This window comes from Hetaerina americana, unplaced genomic scaffold (genome assembly GCF_022747635.1).
Source record: "Hetaerina americana unplaced genomic scaffold, ioHetAmer1.1.p SCAF_3, whole genome shotgun sequence".
NCBI classification, from domain to species: Eukaryota; Metazoa; Arthropoda; class Insecta; order Odonata; family Calopterygidae; genus Hetaerina; species Hetaerina americana.
The window spans coordinates 79,505,611-79,525,086 of record NW_027286874.1 but is presented as its reverse complement, the minus strand read 5'-3'; the positions used below and the strand labels follow the sequence as shown (position 1 = coordinate 79,525,086).

The window sequence follows — 19,476 nt, the reverse complement described above, 5'->3', positions numbered from 1 at the left end:
AATACTTGTACATGAAATTCAGGCCACCATGGGGGGATGTCCATGGATATTGCACAGATTTGAAGTCAAATCCCAGTGAGTAACCAAATTCTCTTCCCTTTAAGCCATCACACAAAATTTTTAAACTTTCAATTGATAAGTTTTAAAATGGATGCATTTGAATCTTCAATCAGTGAAAATTTGTAGCCCTGAAGCAAATAATATGAAACAACTCTATTGTCTCAAAATTGAGTGAGATGATAGATTATGGATATCCTACGAGAACACTGACAGTGGGTAGGTAGAGAGCGGGAAGCCAATGTGATTCAGCAGCTTCTCACCCATTTAAGGGTTAGTATTAAAAGAATCCACATACACTGTCCAAAACTTATTTGAAATTGCTTTTTTTGTCAATTTGAAAAAAAATTGGATTCTTTGGGTGAGTTTGCCTTCTACTTTCCTTCTCTGCCCACTGGCTACTACCTTGGGGAAATTTTAACTTACTTGGCTCACCAGCTTCCTTGCTCATCACCCACCTTAGTACTATACTTTCCAGGTAGTGCAACTCCATTAATATGTTTGAAAATAAAATATTACACAAATGTTAATGCATTGAGAAATAACCCTCAATACTTCCCAAAAAAACTGTTTCTTTATTGATTCAATATATGCATTCCAGATTTAACAAGATGCTCATGTTACCAAGAGACAAACTGAGGCAATGTCCCTAATGTGATGATAATGATATTACAGAACATCTTTATATACCAGAAACATTTTATTTATTACCACTGCTTCCACCCCACCCCCATAATCCCTTAACAAAACCAGTTAAACCTGCCGAAGCAGCTTGTTTTTTAGTTTCCAATTTGTCATCCAGCTCTGGGAACTCAACAAAGTTAAATGCCAAATCAAAAAATAAGGGTTTGCAAGGCACCGGTCTGAAATCAGGAGGCAGGCGAAAGAGTGCATCTGGAGCACTAGCCAGGGCAGGATCTTCTACATACTCATGAAGCCTTTCAATCAGTGGCTAAAAAAAACATTAATAATGGATTTAGTAATTGAAAAAATATGCCCAATATTTATAAGTATGACTAAAATTTACAAGGAGCATTTCATGACTATGTTTTAAGAACTATTTCAAATTCAAATAACTAGTTTTTTTTATTATAATTTCTATGAAAAATTGCAAATGATTCAGTGAGCAGATGATAATAAGCCTGCAAGAAAGAATCAAAGGATAATGAAGAGCTTTCATAATAAGCTTTCAAGCATTTTCTCTTAAATTTCTACACGGGTAATGGCGAATGATATTGGGGTATTTCAATGGCGAATTCATATTTCATAAGTTGTCACATATTAATGCATAAAATCACTTGTTTTTCGTAAAGCACACCAAGCATTGTTAGGAAAGTGTCATCTGAATACATTTTTAATCCACAATGAGTATGTGCGGCACCCATCTTACCCTAAGCTTTGTCATGCCCAATTCCTCATGCAAAATGTAACCAGTGTGTTCTTTTGATATTTCCATAGCAATTCAATGCAATTGCTTAGCATTAGCATTCATGTAAAAGGATCATTTAGGAGGCTTTCACGGCCACATTTAACCTTGGCCACCCATTTCTTTGGGGTGGTAATAGGAGAAAATTCCCCATACATATTTACAATCCTCGAATGAATTTCAGTTGGTATGAAACCTTATTTATGAAAAATGTTATCACTGGTTAATACTCATTTTTTTCCATTTCTAACAGACACATACACACCATAACTGATTCAAACAACTGCCTACAGCAAACTGCCTGATGAAGTGGCTTGAATTTTCACATGGCATCTACTCACGGTTGTAACAACATGAGAGAAAAAATTATGCGAGTATTGATTCCATCTATGGGGGAGTACAACAACTTTTCAAACCACCCTCTTACAGTCTTCATAGATAAAATTTCACCCAGGAAAACCATAAAAGCTTTAGTTTTCACAATGCCAAGAAGTGGTGAACTATTTCTGATTTTAGTTGCATATAAATTTATTCATTTTTGTTAAATTTTTTGTAATTAGGGTGCTTTGTGTGACGGCTCTTTTTAAAAAATGGCAATATTTTTAAGCATAAACAGTTTTGGAAATGATGGTGATTTTGCCAATTATGTCCTCAGTTCAAATGTTACTTTGAAACCATGTCTGTAATAGTGAACAAAACATTTGATATTCCCTTACGTGTATTTACTCATACAAATACATTAGTTTATACAATATTTTTACCGCTATCCCTATGTCCAGAAGATATGATCTGACTCTACAGTGTTTTGTGATTTAATGCAGTTTATATATAATTGTTTCCTCATGGATTCTGCAATAGATCTTCCACTGCTGGTCAGGAAAAGAGTTCGAGTTACATCTCTTAATCACATCTGGCCACCCTCAGAAACCACAAGCTGTCTGATGCTGGACTGATGAATTAAGCAGTACTGTGTCTTTAGTAATCAGAATATTGGAAAAGAATCAACAAATACTTTCCCCAAAGATATGATGACTATGAAGCTGAGATTTTACAAGCTCTGAAAACTGTATCTTCAGCTCATTGTGAGGTTTAAGAGACTGACCATCACCAAGTACTGATTCTGAGAGCTCCTATAATAAATTTCAACGTTAAACCTCTATCAATAGAAGTGTTGGAGAGGGATACTTAATGGGATTTAACGCCTTGTGATGTGAGACATTTTAAATTGAAAACAAGTCACATACGGCTGACTTCTTTTGCCTTGAGCAAGCCAATAAAATGCTTGATGCTGCAAAATATGCTGTTGCTTATTGACATACAGTATATGCAGTCAGCTTTGCAAATTCAGTTCATGAAAGATTTTGGACAAATTTTTACTCCCACTTCAAATTTGATAATATCAAATCACCAAATTCACCATGGACAATTGTGCTGTCCACAACCTACATTAGTTTTGATCATCATTAAGGTTTGGTTTTTTCCAAAAAGCCATTTTCAGCTATTAGATAAAGAATTTTCGCTCTGAAGAGAGCTTGTCAGATTTAACTAATAGTGGCTTGCGTCCAGGTGGAGAAGGAGGCAATGCTATAAGTTGCATTGTCTTATATTCTGCAATAGCCGCTGGAATAATACTAAATACTTTTGACAGGAGACCTGAACTCTTCCACATGTGTTGCCAGCTTGTTAAGGAGCAAGAAATTGCAAGGAATGGGAGATGCTTTTGTAGACGCAGAGTTTTTGTAGATGCGTATGCCAATGAGGTTAAATGGGATCAGTGTTTCTTTCAAACTTCCATTGCAATTAGTCTTTAAAAAAGTTTTTAACTTTCATACAAATTTTCCAGGGAGGGATAACTTTTGAATATTATATGAAAATCAACATTGACATCACCGTTTGCTGCTTTCATTACATGAAAGTAAATAAAGAGCAAAGCTGAGAATCTTCTTAATTTGAATTTTTGTTTGATCTGCACAGCGGTGCAGCAGTCCTATGCGGAATTAGCATGGTGGAGCATTGCTTGACCATATCAAATGGTTTTTTGTAGTTTTGAAAAATTTAGGTTGAATTTATTTTGAAATTATAATCAATTTTCATCCTAAGTATAAGCAGGCAGGAAAATATTTAAGATCATGTAAAGCAGTAAGTAAAGTTGATTACAATTAAATAAAATTTCAAAATCCATGATTTATGTATCTATAAAATATATATAGATATTTACATAACAACAGAGGAAGAATGTACTTTTCTACACAACTTAACTACTTGAAATAATGCATTTCACCATGATATTGCATCATCATGGTATGGTAGCTGATGCCATATCATCATATATATGGTACCAAATAGTATATTTCGGTCAAAGAGTGTTGTTCCTTCTGTTGTGAATATATAAAACTTTCACGAACAAGTGATGTCTGAAATTATTAAATTTAATATATATTGATAATTAATTACAAACATGCATGGATTTAACTAACAAAATTTTAATTTGTAGGGATAAAGGGAACACAAACAAATCATTAAATTGAGCACATATATGATTAATGAAAAGAATAATTCATTTAGTTAACTCATAAAACTAAGAGCAAAATCAATTCTAGTAATTTCTGAACTCATTGGCATGAACTCCTTCCTTGTTCTTGAGGGAATTGTAAAAACACAGATTTACTGGAACTTTCTCTGGCCCCCTCAAAAAACATGAATTATAGGTGTAATTCTATGTGATGTTCATATTAAATTACAGCACATGAAAGTACAATTTGTGAAAAAAGCTTAATTAGGGTAACTTATCAACAGTTCTCACTACATCTTTATGAACCAATCACAACAAAGGAATTTGTAAAGAGGATCTAGACAACTTGTCTTACTTAACTGGCCTTCATTTACACTGAAGTGCTCAATCATGCTAAATTTTTCAACTTATGAGTACCCAAAACCATCAGCCTCCATCCACCCCTAGGCTGCTTGGCCATATCACTGGTCTTTAAACAACCAAGGATAAAAAATATTTAAGTTTATAAAAAGTCAGAGAAAATTCTAAAATCTCATACCTTGCGAGTTTTTTGATTAGATGTGCTTTTGGCAGTAGAAGAAACAGATCCAGGTCCACCATCTTCATCTTCAGCAAGTACACTGTAGGCATGGGCAGCAAACTTATGACCTTCAATGTCTGACAGTAGGCCATGAAGTTCTTCTACCAAACTTCCACCACCAATGACTTCAAAAGAATTGAGAGCTGCTGATTTATCCTGCTTTTTATCATCCCATCCAAGAGTTTTACCCAGCGCTAGTGCCTTCTCCACATACTCTTGAGCTCTTCCATAAAGACACCAGGATTCTCTCCATTTCCTAATTCCAGCTAAGCTTAGAGCTATGTAATAGCACCTGTGGAATGGCCAGATAATATTACCATTTTGACAAAATTGTAAATTTCATGAAAAGGAGAAATTATGTCCCTTTCAACACAAACTGCTCAGCTTATTTTTTTTGTAATTTCATTTTTTTGTGATCAACTACATGAAAAAAAAATTAAGGAATAAATAATGATTTACAACCTTTCCACTAATTCTGATACTTATGAGACATTATGACAAAACTTAAAATAGACACTGAAATTAAAAGCACTTAAGAGGCAACGCTTCGCAATTTAGCTTAATCTATAAAGCACGAGTGAGACAATTATAAAAAGGTAAAATGGTTTTGACAAAATGTGATATGGATGTTTTTCCAAATATTGCTTATCTGGAAAATGTTAAGGTAGTATATCAATCATTAAATGGATCCCATTCCCAATTTTCCCAAAAAACATTTTTTTTGTCATCCTTCTTCCCTATTTTTCTCCTGAGTGTTTTGGATCTGCCTTTTTTTGCGGATGATCCCTTAATATTATAATTAATGGATAATCAGAAATTAAATTAAATTTAATTTTCAATTAATTAATTGAATACTTAATTATTCTGGTTCCCATCAATGTAATAACTCTTGTGTCGAGGCAGTGAAAATGATCTCAATTTTCAGTCATCAGTTCTTGTTTTTTCCATACTTCATGATGTTTGGGTTTCAAGTCTTTCTCATTCCGCATAATTTCAACTTAGGTTCAATATGAATAGTCTCCCTCTGGGGCTCTTACAAGGTATGCAGGTAATTAGAAAAGTTCTCTGAATGGAATACAAATACATGACAAACCTTGGTGAAACTTTTTTATTTTTCAATGTCAACTCCCTTTACACTAATGCACTTGGTCCAGCGATGTTCCAAAGTCTGATCCCATCTTTAACATTACACTCCTTCAGGCCTAAAAAATACTCGTATACTTCAGCTGTTAGTTCTTTGTTTGAATAGAATCTCCGGCCACCGAGGAAAATTTTGAGCTTGGGAAAGAGATTGAAATCTAATGGAGCCATATCAGGCGAATAACGCTGGTGTGGCAACAATTAGTGTCTTAGTTCATGTATTTTTGCCATGGTGTGCATTGTCTCGATGAAAGATTACTTTCTTCCTAGTCAAACCTGGCCTTTTTTCACGTGTCTTTTTATGTAGTTGGTCCAGGAGGTTAGCATAGTATTGCCCAGATAGAAGATAATCTATCGGCAGAATCCCAGAAAAATGAAGCCATCACCTTTCTGGCTGACCATGTTGCCTTTGCTTTTTTTGGTGGTGATGAATCAACGTGTTTCCACTGCTTTGACTGTTGTTTTATCTTTGGGGTATAGTAATAGGCCCAAGTTTCATCTGTGGTCAAAAACTGGCACAGAAAATACCCTTGGCTGCTCTTAAAATGGGTAAAATATTGTGGGGAATTTCCATTCTGATGCGTTTTTGATCCTACGGCAAGATATGTCGCACCCATCTAGCAGATAATTTAATCGTATCCTATTTCAATGTTAAAATTTGATATGCCCATTCAGATGACATCCATACAGCTTCAGCGATATCTCACACTTTCAGTTGGTGATCTTCCATGACCATTTTACTTTTGCAATTATTAATGGGGTACGAGCACATTTTGGCCAACTACTATGCAGATCATCATCTAAGCTGCCTAGACCAAACTGAAACTCATTTGTCTACTTGAAAATTGTTGAATATGAAGCAGCAGAGCCCCCCAGAGAGTTCTGAAATTTGGCATGAATTTCCTCTGTTTCCATACCTTTCTTTATGAAGTTTTTTATCGCTGCTTGAATCTCAATTTTTTCCATCTTCACAAATTACTACATGGGAAGAACAACAGAGAGGCATCCACACCACAGATCTTGTCCTAGAGCACTAATGCGTTACATGTTTACTGATAAAGGATAATCTAATACTACATGGGAGACTCACACTAACACTGACATCTGGTGGTGATCCAGAGAACATTTCTAACTGCCCTCATATGAGCTAACTCCTAGCTGTACAATGCATTCATTTAATAGCATTAATCTTTTCCTGGCAGACTGAGGTTATGATTGTAAGTGGTCCACATTTCCATCACTAGTGACACCCTGTACTAAAATTCTTCCCTAAAACCATTCCCCTTACTCCTCTCTCGTCTTTTTTGAGTATATATTTGCCAAAAAAAGTAAAAAAAGTTTTTAAATAAAAATTGATGTACTTGACTTATATACTTAACTATATAAAATGAGAAATATTTTTAATCCAGCACAATGACGCAAATAGCAATAAAGTTTAAAATGACATTGTGTTAATATAGGTCTCCACATGCATTGGAAAAATAGAAATTGTATGGGATACAATAAAGATGTTATAAAAGCATACAATACAAAACATAAATTCTGGTGTTACAAATATGGGGTTTGGCAGTACACCAAACTCTAGATTATCCAGGCTAATAGATGCATGAAGAAGCATGGATAATCGAAAAGCATGGCTAACCAAAATACGTACAAAATATGGTCATGTGATATAAATGGATATACACCGACTCTCTTTTATCATTCAGTGTGATCAAGTTGAGTAGATCAGCAATGGAAAAAACATTTTTGTCATTTCTCAGAATTTAATAAGGGTGGAATCATCGATTTACCAGAACACAGGTGTATCACAAAATAAATAAGATAACTTATTTTCCTCAGAAAGCTAAACCAATCATGTAGGCAGGAAAAAAATGACTTAAAAAGGATAAATTTAAAATGAAGGATAATTATAGCAAATTCATATTTATCATATGACACTGATTAATACATTGCGGATAATCAATGGTTTCTTTGTTGCAGAGTATGACTGTCTTTGCTTCCCTTAAAAGAGAATGTGGCATTGTCAAGTCTAATGATTGTGGTAAAAAAAATAATAGGAAAGTACGGAGTAGTAGTAGTAGTAATTAGGGGAGGCGACCAACTGCTGAGGTCATTTGTGCCATAGGGAATGGACAGGAAAGGATGAAGAGTGGAGAGAAACCCGGCATCGGCATTAGCCTACACTTTACGAAAGGCGCCAAGGGGTTCGCAGCTTAACGTCCCATCCGACGGACGGCGTACTCACTCAAAGTACTTCAAGTAGGGATCGAGATACCTCTGAAAAATATTCAACACCGCCTGCATTTGAACCCGAGCCCTCTGGGTGGGGAGCCAGTACGATAGCCACTGCACCAATCCCGATCCCCAAGTTCGGATAGTACAATTATTTTTAAATGACAAAATTAACTACTACACAGAATTTTTGATTTTGTTGAATTAAAAACTTTTAAAGAAAGCCGAGGTAGCTTAAACTTGTAATGTTTAGCAGTAAATCGAAGTTTCTAAGCATTTAATTATCTTCAGGATTGCTATTATATTCAAATGCCAAGGTGCTGTGAAGAGGGTAGTACAGATATTCTGCAAAAAGAGTAATCCAATAAACGGATAAGTCACTAAATGGATAATCCGCACACGCTTAATCAACAACAGACTTTGTAAGTCAAAACCTAGGTTGTGCATATTAAATATATGTGGAAGAACAAAGTATTTTCTTTCCCAATATGAATCGCTTCCACAAAGTGATGCCTCGAACCATTCTATTCTGATATTTTTCTTGAGATTGTTTGATTTTTTACTGGTTTTAACACAATCTGTGCAGTCTGTTAAAGTATACCTTTTCAAGCCTTTAAGTAGTCTGATAATTTGTGTTACACTTTGAAGCTTCCTATAGAAAGAATATCTACATACCTAAAAGCTTTGAATGCCATAATTTTGGCTTGGAGATCCTGCTGGTATTGAAAATCTTCTTCCAAACCAGGTAAAGACTGAAGTTCTCCCAAATTTTGCAGAATTATCTCATACAGTCTGGTCAAATCCTGTGGCCTAGTACGTTTACCATCAATATTGCCAGCCTGGAAAAGGTTTATAAAAAGCATACCTTTGGTTTAAAATTTGATTTCAATTTAAACATGGATATGTTACAGTGTTTAGAACAAGGACATTGTGCATTATACACTGTTTTATAACTATACAAAAGAAGTATTTTCTATTAAGAAAAATAAACATACAATACTTATATAATAATTTATCATGCCACACAAAGAAAATTATTATAACATGTACTCATATAAAATGAAGAACAATGCTCATAAATGTGAACACTGGTTGAAAACTAATTATCTGACACAGTTCACCAGCAGCTATACTCGATAACTTGATTTATATGATTTGGTAGAAGCTTCCAACGCAGTAAAAGATAAAGACTGTGATAATAGGGCCTTGAAATTTCAAAAGCAACAATTTTGCTGTCCACTCCGATGGCTACGCTGTGACTAATTTTTCCTAACAATTTTATTTCAGTCTAGTGCCAAAGGATTTTTTATTAACCCCTATCATAATGCAACAATTTCAGAGCGTAAAAATCATTCGCCTTGACTGGGACTCGAACCCAGATCCCTCAATATCCGGTCGAGTGCTTTAGCCACTTAAGCTACCGAGGCGTCCTCGGTAGCTTAAGTGGCTAAAGCACTCGACCGGATATTGAGGGATCTGGGTTCGAGTCCCAGTCAAGGCGAATGATTTTTACGCTCTGAAATTGTTGCATTAAAATGCACATTAGCGGATGACTCCGTTAAAAGTTACTGTTGCGGCATCTCCCGCAGTTCCCTTGGAATTTAACCCCTATCATCTTAATTTTTCTACAAAAGTAATGATTTTAATGTGAGATGGCACCAAGACACTGGATTATAAAATAGAGGCAATATATGATCTTATTTGCTATAGACAACAAACTCCTCTGAGTGATTCATTTAAATTTTTTCAAGGCATATACAGAATAGAATTATACTATGTGGAGGGAGAATTGATGTCTATATAGATTAGTTTTAGCAAATGTCAACTTCAAAGGCAACTGCTATTTATTAGCATGCAATGCTCCATTCAATGCATCAACATAGCACGAAGACACTTGGGTAGTAAGAATTACTATTTAGTGTTATTGCTTATTTATATTGACACGTTCTTAGTTTAATCTTATCATGCTATATCAGATGTATCACCATGTTCTCCTATGTAAAGATGGGCCCACAACAGCCACAGCATGAAACCACAATCTTACAAACATAGCCATTTAGCATGCGAACAATTACATTGCTGCATCCTGCATATTCTGATAAGCCATTAGGTCTCTTCAGACCTGGTCAATAGAAGACATTGGTATTGCTTGGAATTGGAAGTTTTAAAATTTTGCATCTTTGAAAAACTAATCATTGATACAAGATATATTTTGGAAAAAAATCATTTGCCTGGAATGGGAGATGAATGGGAATGGGAGCCAGTTAAGCTCCTAAGACGTCTTCTTAAGAAGATAAACTGAAACTGCTTTAAAGGAACAGGACTTCCTAACAAATTACTATAAATACCATTAAATGTCACTAAGTAATGGTGGTCATGCATTTTTCACCATAGTTCGCAATTTTAAGCCATCAAATATATATCAATTAATAATTAATTAAATAAATATTAATAAAACATCAAATACACATAGGTTTACCATCAACAAATTTAAAATGATTCATAAAATTCAATCGGTAACATTGATGAAGTCATTCAAAGTTACCATTGCAGCATTTCCTACAATTTCTTTACATAATCATTGATGCAGAATAATGGGAACACAAAGTTAAAAGCAACAAGGTGTTGTTCATTTGCTGTAAGCCCCAAGGAGCCATATCCTGTGCTCTCAAATCAACTCTGCAAAACCAAACATTAATTTCAAAGATATTTTACGTTAAAAAAAGCCTATAACTTCCTGAGTGAGACTTTGAAATAATAAAAAAAATATTATGCATGAAATTATATTTCATTTAACCAGAGAAGGTAAGATAGTAAATCCAAATCCAGTTTTTTTAAAATCTCATGACAGAAGTTCACAAAAACAATTAATGCAGGGCCAGCCTGAGTTATCATATCTTCATCAATTGTAAATTATTTTCATTGATTTATGGCAAGCAACAATTATACATCATCTTACAGGCACTAATTACGTAAAATAGATTGAATGACAAATATTTACTATGAAGGGCATGTTTTAATTATGGTGAAGTTAATTTTGTGTCAAGCAGGACCCACCATAGATGCAAACATCCAAGTTTTTAAAGTTTAGGTATTTAGAAAATAAATAGGATAATTACAAAAATCATGGACTTTAGAGCCAACAGAAGAGGGATTCATGGTGGCTGATTAAGACTAGCAGATGATGCCAAAGCATTCTCTTTATTTGCAATTGCCAATTTTTTTCGAACGGTTAGGCTCTTTCTAGCCCCTTGGTACTTAGTATACATATCCCTTCAAGGCAAATAACGTTCTTTGAAGGGATTGTTGTCTTGTATTAGAGTGAATATCAATGTACACCTCAGGGCAGCTCATCTTCTTGGTAATGATGCTGTGGGAGGTTACCCTATCAGTTCTCACCACAAAGGAATTAAATATGAATATGTTTTACAAACGAAATTTTTAGGCTTGCATTGAAGAGAAAAAGCAAACGTGACAAATACTTACTTAAATTAATGCTGTTTGTAGCAATATTGTTACTGTTTTTAATACTATGAGGAAAAACTGATATGGTTTCCAAAGAAACTCTAATGCTAATCTATCATGCCGAAGTTCATTCTTAAATATCCAGCCAAGTAATGTTTTGCGGAAATGACAGTCATTCTGTGAAAGCATTTTTCCTCCAGAAGCAATAAAAACGATTTGCTTTGTTTCAAGCCATTGTGTGATTGTTTGAAGTCGGATTTTCAAATTGTGAGCCCATACTCAAAGTTAACTCAATAAAATTTTGGTTTCATGGTGAATCAGTGGCCACACCAAAAAATAAGGACATAACATTTGGCAGTGGAAATTTTCTAAATCCCAATTTGATTGTATTAGATTTTCCTTCAAACTGTAAGCAACATAAAAATTTACAGTGTAAAATACAATCTATTTCTTAATGACATGATGTCCCTCAGAAAAAAAGCAAAAGCTTCCATTTCATCATATGTAAAAAAGGAGGCTGTCGCACCTTTGATTACTTTCTATGGTATTTCCTGAAGGAGGGAAAGCCAATGATAGTGAGAATACATAGGTTGTTCAATAACTTTATAAAATCCAAGAGATGATGCTCTTGGTATCGGAAAAGATTTGTTTTCAATAAGCCTCATCTCACACTAGGCAACAGTTAAAGAACCAGCTATTCCAAAACATGGTTTCATTTTCATAGTTGATCGAAGCAATAAACTTTTTCTGCCATAGAAAAATGAAAAAAAAATTTGTGAGTTGAGTAAATTGTTTAAAAGGCCAAAGAATGATCGAAGCCAAGTTGAATGAAGTTCATGGAACATCTGCTTCTGTGTTTGGCACTGTTTACAATTAGGTAAATGAGTTTAAACATGGTCATAAACCCACAAATGATGAACATCCTTCAGTATGTCCAGCGGAAGTGACTTCCTCTGGAACAATTGACAAAATCCACAATATGATTTTGAGAGATCGATGAATCAAAGTTCATAGAATAGTTGAGTTCACAGGCATGTATCAAGATGCAGTGTTTTCAATTTTGCAAAAAACTTTGGGTTTGAAAAAATTCTAGTCAACATGGGTGCAAAATTTGCTCTCAGTGGAGAAATATGCAACTGAGCAGTTGATTGAAAGGCTAGTTTGGCGCTTTTCTGTAGCACTCCTGACAAGTATTGGTCTGCATTGATACAAACTGTGGACAAAACAGGAATCCACTTCATTCCAGATACAAGGAACAGTAGGTTTCTAAAGATGATCTGGCTCTGTAAAAGGCAATGATGGTGAAATCGGCTAACAAAAGGTGATGGTCATGGTTGTTTGGGATGCACCGAGAATTATCTACAAATTGCTAGGGAAAATGACAAACAATAAATGAAGAATATTAGGCATCATTATTGCATTGATGGAGCAAAGAAATCAAGAATAACTCTCTTCATTTTGCTAAGAAAATAATTCATTTCCATCACAACATGGAGATTTCAATGTCCCATCTATTGATTGGGGCACAAATAGTTTTATACAGGGGTAAAGACAAATATACCTACATGTTCCTATTACATCCCTTAACATTGAATTTCATGCATCAACTGGTCACTTCACCAACTAGTGGCGATAACATTTTTGGCTTGCAATGAACATACCCGAAAAAGTCTTAAATATAGAAATTATTAAAGGAATTAGCAACCACAGCACAGTTAATTCTAAGTTTGCACTATATGTGTTGAAATGAGAAAAATAATTTGCTTGTTTAAAGGAAAGGACTATAATGGCTCAAAATACATATTACAGAGTCAATTTGTAAATTTTAAGAAAGATAGTAAACACAAAAATACTAAGGATATGTGGAATCACTTCCTTGACATCAGGCTCTCAGCAGTTAGCAGGCTCATTACAAGTAAATTTATAAAAGATAACATGGAGCCTAGATGGCGCCATGTGGATGTTTTGCTTGTTTAAAGGAAAGGACTATAATGGCTCAAAATACATATTACAGAGTCAATTTGTAAATTTTAAGAAAGATAGTAAACACAAAAATACTAAGGATATGTGGAATCACTTCCTTGACATCAGGCTCTCAGCAGTTAGCAGGCTCATTACCAGTAAATTTATAAAAGATAACATGGAGCCTAGATGGTGCCATGTGGATGTTAGAAAAATCATTACGATGTCAAAGGCTATGTCATGCCAAGATGAAAAATATATGAAATGATATCGCTAACAAAAAGAGGAATGAGATAATTTACTACTATAAGATATCTAGGGTGAATGCCAAGAGGCTATTTACGTAAGTTTTTAGCAGATTTAAAAGGAAAATATTAGCAAAATATTTTTAAAAGAATCCGATAGCATTTTGCTGGTATGTCAGAGATGTTCAGGGAAATAAGTTGACAGTTCATTCAAAAAAGATAAAGGTAACAGAGTAACCAGCAGTTTGGAAAAGGCCAACTTTTAAAAATTTCTTCTTTCACAGCATCTTCAATAATGTCTCCGCTAGCTTACCAAATAGTTCCTGCCGATCAAGACCCAAAATTGAAATTTCATATAATGGAATAGAACGTTTGTTAATAATTATTAGCCATAACAAATCCTCCATGCTTGATTAAATACCAGCTCACATATTTCAGGGAACTAGCATTGGAAATTGCACCATATCTAGATATCACTTTTAAAAAATTGATAGTAGATCTCATAGTTCCTAGAGATTGGAAAATGACTAATGTAACACATATTTAAAAATGGAGACAAGGAGACCAAGCAATTATAGACCTATTACATCCGTTTCATACAAGGTCAAGGGACATACTATATATTCATAGGCACAGGCTAGTTTGATATTGAGACAGCTGAACAATCAGGGTAAAAGGGTAAGTCCTACAAGACACAACTTGAACTTTTTGTTCATGATATCCTTACTTTAGGAAAGAGCAATGTTCCAGGGGATGTGGCTTTTCTAGATTTTAAAGAAGACTTTTTTAAAACTACTCACACAGCTAGAAGCCTAAGGCATAGATAGAACTATCCTGGGCTGGATTGCAGACTTTTTTAATGGTCATGTACAAAGTGTACTCATTAATGGTGCAAACTGAAATGCAGTGGAGGTCACTTCAGGAGTAAGGTAATTGCCAAATTGGATCGCATGCAGTGTACAGGTACTAGAAAAAACCATGTTATGACAAACTGAGTAGCGTATCAAAATTATTAAGAGGGGCTAGATTGGGAATCACTCACAGAGTGAAGATTAAATTGCAGATTAAATCTCTTGCATATAAATTGGGAAGATGACTCTTTAGCAATGATGTTAAAAAAGTGTTATTGGCATCATTGCACTGCAGTAGGAGAAATCATGCCAATAAAATTAATGATATTAATTGTAGAACAGATTGAAGATGCAATGTTTCCCAGGAACAATAAGGGTTTGGAATAACGCCTGACCCCAGAGGGATGAAAAGTATTTTGGGTCAAAAGTAATCACGCCCCTGCCACACATCCTGGTGGTGGCTAGTAGGGTACTATGTAATAATAATAACGCATGGGTGCACACCTGTGCAGTTTCTTTGATGGAAATTATGGAATTGAAGTTCCAATTATCACAACATTACCATGAAGGATCTCAGGTTTTCCCGGCGTATGGTATTCAAGAAGTTCTCTCGGGTTTCCCATCAGGTCAGGTTGCAGTACACCGACGTTTCGAAGGCTGACTCTGCCATCGTCTTCAGGGTGAAGGATCACTTCACCCTGAAGATGATGGCAGAGTCAGCCTTCGAAACGTCGGTGTACTGCAACCTGACCCAGTGGGAAACCCGAGAGAACTTCTTGAACATTACCATATTCACCAGATTTTGCCCCATTGACTTTTTTTAATATCCATACTTTAAAAGTTGCCTTCAAGGAAAATGATTTGTGTCAAATGAGGAGGTCATCACCATCACAGATACCTCTTTTGAGGATCTTCTGAAATCCTACTTTTTGGATGGCTTAAAAAAAATTAAAGTTAAAAAAGAAATGATAGGAAAAGTGAAGAAAGCTAAAAGGTTGAAAAATTAAAAAATAACCAAAATAATTCTTTTTTTATATTTGGCCCAAAGGGCTTTTTGAACCGTCCATGCAATTGCAATATATTTTCTGGATATATTTGCTAGTGTTTTTAATGAAACTACACCTCTCCACCTCAGGAAATTGAAATTTAGTAAAATAAACCAATTAAATTTAAATAAAAATGTGTCTACTAAACTAAAAACTAAAAAAAAAATCAAAATCTTGCATCTCACAAAACCCTCTTATAAGCAACTTCAAATTTTCATTTTCCAAAAAGGTTAAATAATTTTTTTTAATGCATACCATACCCATTAAAGCCTACCCTATGGATATGCCAAAGAATTTTTTGCTGGGCAAGTAGCTAATTAATGTGGTTACACTTGGCTGAGATTTAAAAAAAACATGATATAATATAAGAATAAAATACAAAAACACACCTCGGGTTTTTCTGTTTTTAAAACTTCTTTGACAGATTCTGCCATGAGCAAATTCCGTTGAATTGTTCTTGTTAGACGAATGTACATCAAATACGAATGGAAATACTGCATGGATGATACTGGAGCACCTCCTGTCTGACCTCGTGTCTTGAAATTCTGAAAAATATATTCCCAGGTTTTTATGATAACCATTACAAGGTGAAGACAATGTCTCACACTATCATTGTACCATTGAGTAGTGGAAACCAAAATTCTGATGGCACGCAAAACGCATTAAAAATATATTACAAACATCATTAAACACAAAAGCTATCTGTAATCTTTACCTTTCATCTATAATAAAAGAAAAGCAAAAATAAACTCCAAGGAGAAGTGAGTAAGGGCAATTGGGTAATCATGTCAATAAGTACCAGATGTGGGTGAATTTTTCTCTGTTATCTGATAGTAACTTTAATCATAAAATAATCGAGTGACAATATGCATTATGAATTTTGACCTTTTATCACAGTTTCTTCTACCTCCATGACATATATTATTACAAATTTCAAACACCCTTAAAATTATGCCACATCAATTAAAATCTTTTTATAAACTTGGTAAAATTTACAGTTCATAATTACAGTTCACATGCAGGAATCAGTATTTTGAATCAAGAGATATCTTAAAAAAAAATTTCTCAGTACAAAGTGTCCCTGAGATTGAATAAGAGCTATTAAAACAAAAAAGGAGGGCATTTTTCTTTTCTGTTATTGATTTAAACCACCTTACTAGAAATCATTTTCCCCTAAAACACTCAACACATACTAGATATACCAGGCTAAAATACATGATCTACCAGTTGTATCAATACATTGAAGTATTGAATATCCCTTCCATATACCATCCAAACTAAGTTTTGCTGTTAAATAAACTTCTAATAATGCCTTTTGTAAATGCTTCATTTTGGTTAATTCACTTGGAATGGATGCAGCACTTACATAAAATAAATTCCAGAAGAACAAATCATTATACGTACAGGATCAGAAGCTTTTAATTCCTCTCGCACTGCTTGCACAGCATCCTTACACTCCATTAAGTGACCCTCAAGCAAAGAAATTCTTTGCGCATTGTCCCCAACCGGACAATGAGCTAATGCTTCTCCAAGTTCCCTCTCAGACATTAAAAAGAGCCTCACTCTCTCTGGGCGGACAGAAACTTTACGTCCCCTCCATTCAACCTCCTCCAGAACTGTGGCTCGCTTTTCTAATGTCTGCGTTAAGAGAATCTGTAGATGTCAAAGAAACAAAAAGAATTAAGTCCTAATAAAGATATATATCCATTAATTAAAGAACACCATTATACCACAACTGATATTCATGCACAGCTTTAATCGATGATACATTTTCTAGATTCTGGGTCAATTAATTACTGAGCATCCTTCATGCATGCATAGGGAAATTATTTATTTCTCACCATCAATGGATAAATGCTAATTTTACCAAAAGACCACATGGAATGTTTCCAGAGATTCCATAATCAAAGACTTCCTTCAACATAATCTCATTAATTATTTATTTTAAATAAATGGACACCAAAATCAACAAAATTTAAATTTCAATAGATGATAGTGATAGAAGCTAAAATGCAATAGCTTTAAGGACTAAGATTCAGGGTGACACCAGAAAGATATTCATGCAGGCACATCAGATGCCTACTTATTTAACATATTCCCTCCCAACTCCACACGCATTATGTTGGAGACATTCTGATGGGGTAGACTCTTAAACAAATTATTCCAATTTTGCCTAGTGTAACTGAACCGAGTAAATGGATGAAAAATGGGTAAATGAATGAAGTAATATAATGAAACTTCATAATACTTGCATAATCCGTTCTGCGATCTTTCTTGTAAAGAGAGATACTCATTCAGTGAAACCGCTTTTTGTACATAAATTAATGTAAAATACAATAATGCATTCCATGCCAAAAAAATAAATTATGTAAAAGGTTTATTCAGAGAAAATTTAGCATACATTGTTTAGGATAATGGATCACATTTATCTTTTCTTCTATTGCTGAATTAAGCAACTGGGAATGTGAACTTTAAATTAATGTTAATGTAATTAATGATATATACCTAATTCCTTTCTACGAGGAAGCTTTCTACAGACATTTGTATTCACAGAGTAGTAGTAATTTTAGAGGAGGCAACTGACAGCTTAGGTCATTTGTACCATCAGGAATGGATGGGAAAGGATAGAGGGTGGAGAGAAGCCTGGCGTTAGCAATAGCCTACTCTTATCAAAGAGTGCTTAACTTAACGTCCCATCTGACGGATGGCGCACTCAATTTAAGTGCTCTCCATGAAAGACCTCAATTATGACTTGACTTTGATTTTGCAATTTTTCGGAAAAGTACCACCACAGACCACATCATCCCCTCCAAATCCCGTCATCACATATCGCATAAGCTTTCCACTTTTCATTTCCTTTTAAACAGACTGTTAGCCATCCCCCTTTCCAAAAGTAATTTTGCCAAAGAACTCAAAACGATTAAGGGTTTAGCAATGAAAAATGGTTACAAAGAAAATTTAGTGGACAAAATGCTACAAAGAAAATGTTCCTCCAAAGCACACAATCTTTTGTTCAAACCTATTAATACGGAGGAAATAGGTTACAAATGGTGCAAACTCCCATATTATGGTTTAATTTCACAGAAGTTAGCCAACCTTTTTCCTAGAGAGAAATTTCGAATAGCTTTTTATTATAATAATAATTTAAAATCATTCTTGAATAACACTAAAGACAAAATATGTACGCAAAATAAAAGTGGTGTGTATAAGTTAACTTGTGGGGACTGTGGTGCTATATATATAGGTCATTAAAGACACGGGGTGGAGGAACACAAACGCTGTTTTAGAACTTGTGACCTAAAACAATCGCACTTCGCTAAACATTTATGGGAAGAAAACCATGGGAGTGATTTCAACGCAGAACTGTTACACAAGAGTGAAAAAGGAATGAGGATGGACAAGTGGGAAGAATTTTAAATCAAAAAGAACTTAAAAACGGGTCATGTGGTTAACAATTTATTGTTTGAATACCTCTCCCCAATCCTGGAAGTAACCCTTTCCCTCACAGATAGAACCGACAAACCCCCCCACCCACCCCACCCCACTCTAAACCAACCAAACACCTGTCCTGACACTTAACACCCCTCTTCCCCCTCCCCATCAACGCCAATCGCAACTCCATTTTCTTTCGCCTCCTCCTCGTCCCCCCCCCTCTCTCACCCACCCCTCCTCTCCCTCATGATTGGTATATAAGTGAACTGCGACTGATTTATTTTGTACCTGATGATGACGCTTGAGCGTTGAAACCGGTTGTACGCTAATAAAGAACAGTGGAAAGTTACTTTGTATTCTTAATTTCATTACCAATTAGTGATGTACACCAATTCTTGATGTGTGCATTAGATCAGCCATCCTCACACTTTGTTCCCAATTTTCAATGATTTTACTTTTCATTTAAATTTTAAAACTATGCACAAAATCTTATTAAACTTTTCCCAAAATCACTAATAATATGTT

General features: G+C 34.8%; 1 protein-coding gene across 1 annotated transcript in view; it reads right to left on the bottom strand.

Annotated features, from left to right (window-relative positions):
• Positions 1–612: 612 nt before the first annotated feature.
• Srp68 (signal recognition particle 68) overlaps positions 613–19,476 on the bottom strand; it is a 32,524-nt gene continuing 13,660 nt past the window's right edge. Inside the window, exons 7-11 of the mRNA XM_071587309.1 lie at positions 16,924–17,172; positions 15,909–16,064; positions 8,626–8,789; positions 4,534–4,867; positions 613–1,009 (exon numbers count right to left, since the gene is read on the bottom strand). Coding sequence (XP_071443410.1) covers positions 758–1,009; positions 4,534–4,867; positions 8,626–8,789; positions 15,909–16,064; positions 16,924–17,172 — 1,155 coding nt within the window. The 3' untranslated portion in view covers positions 613–757. The remainder of the gene's footprint in view (positions 1,010–4,533; positions 4,868–8,625; positions 8,790–15,908; positions 16,065–16,923; positions 17,173–19,476) is intronic.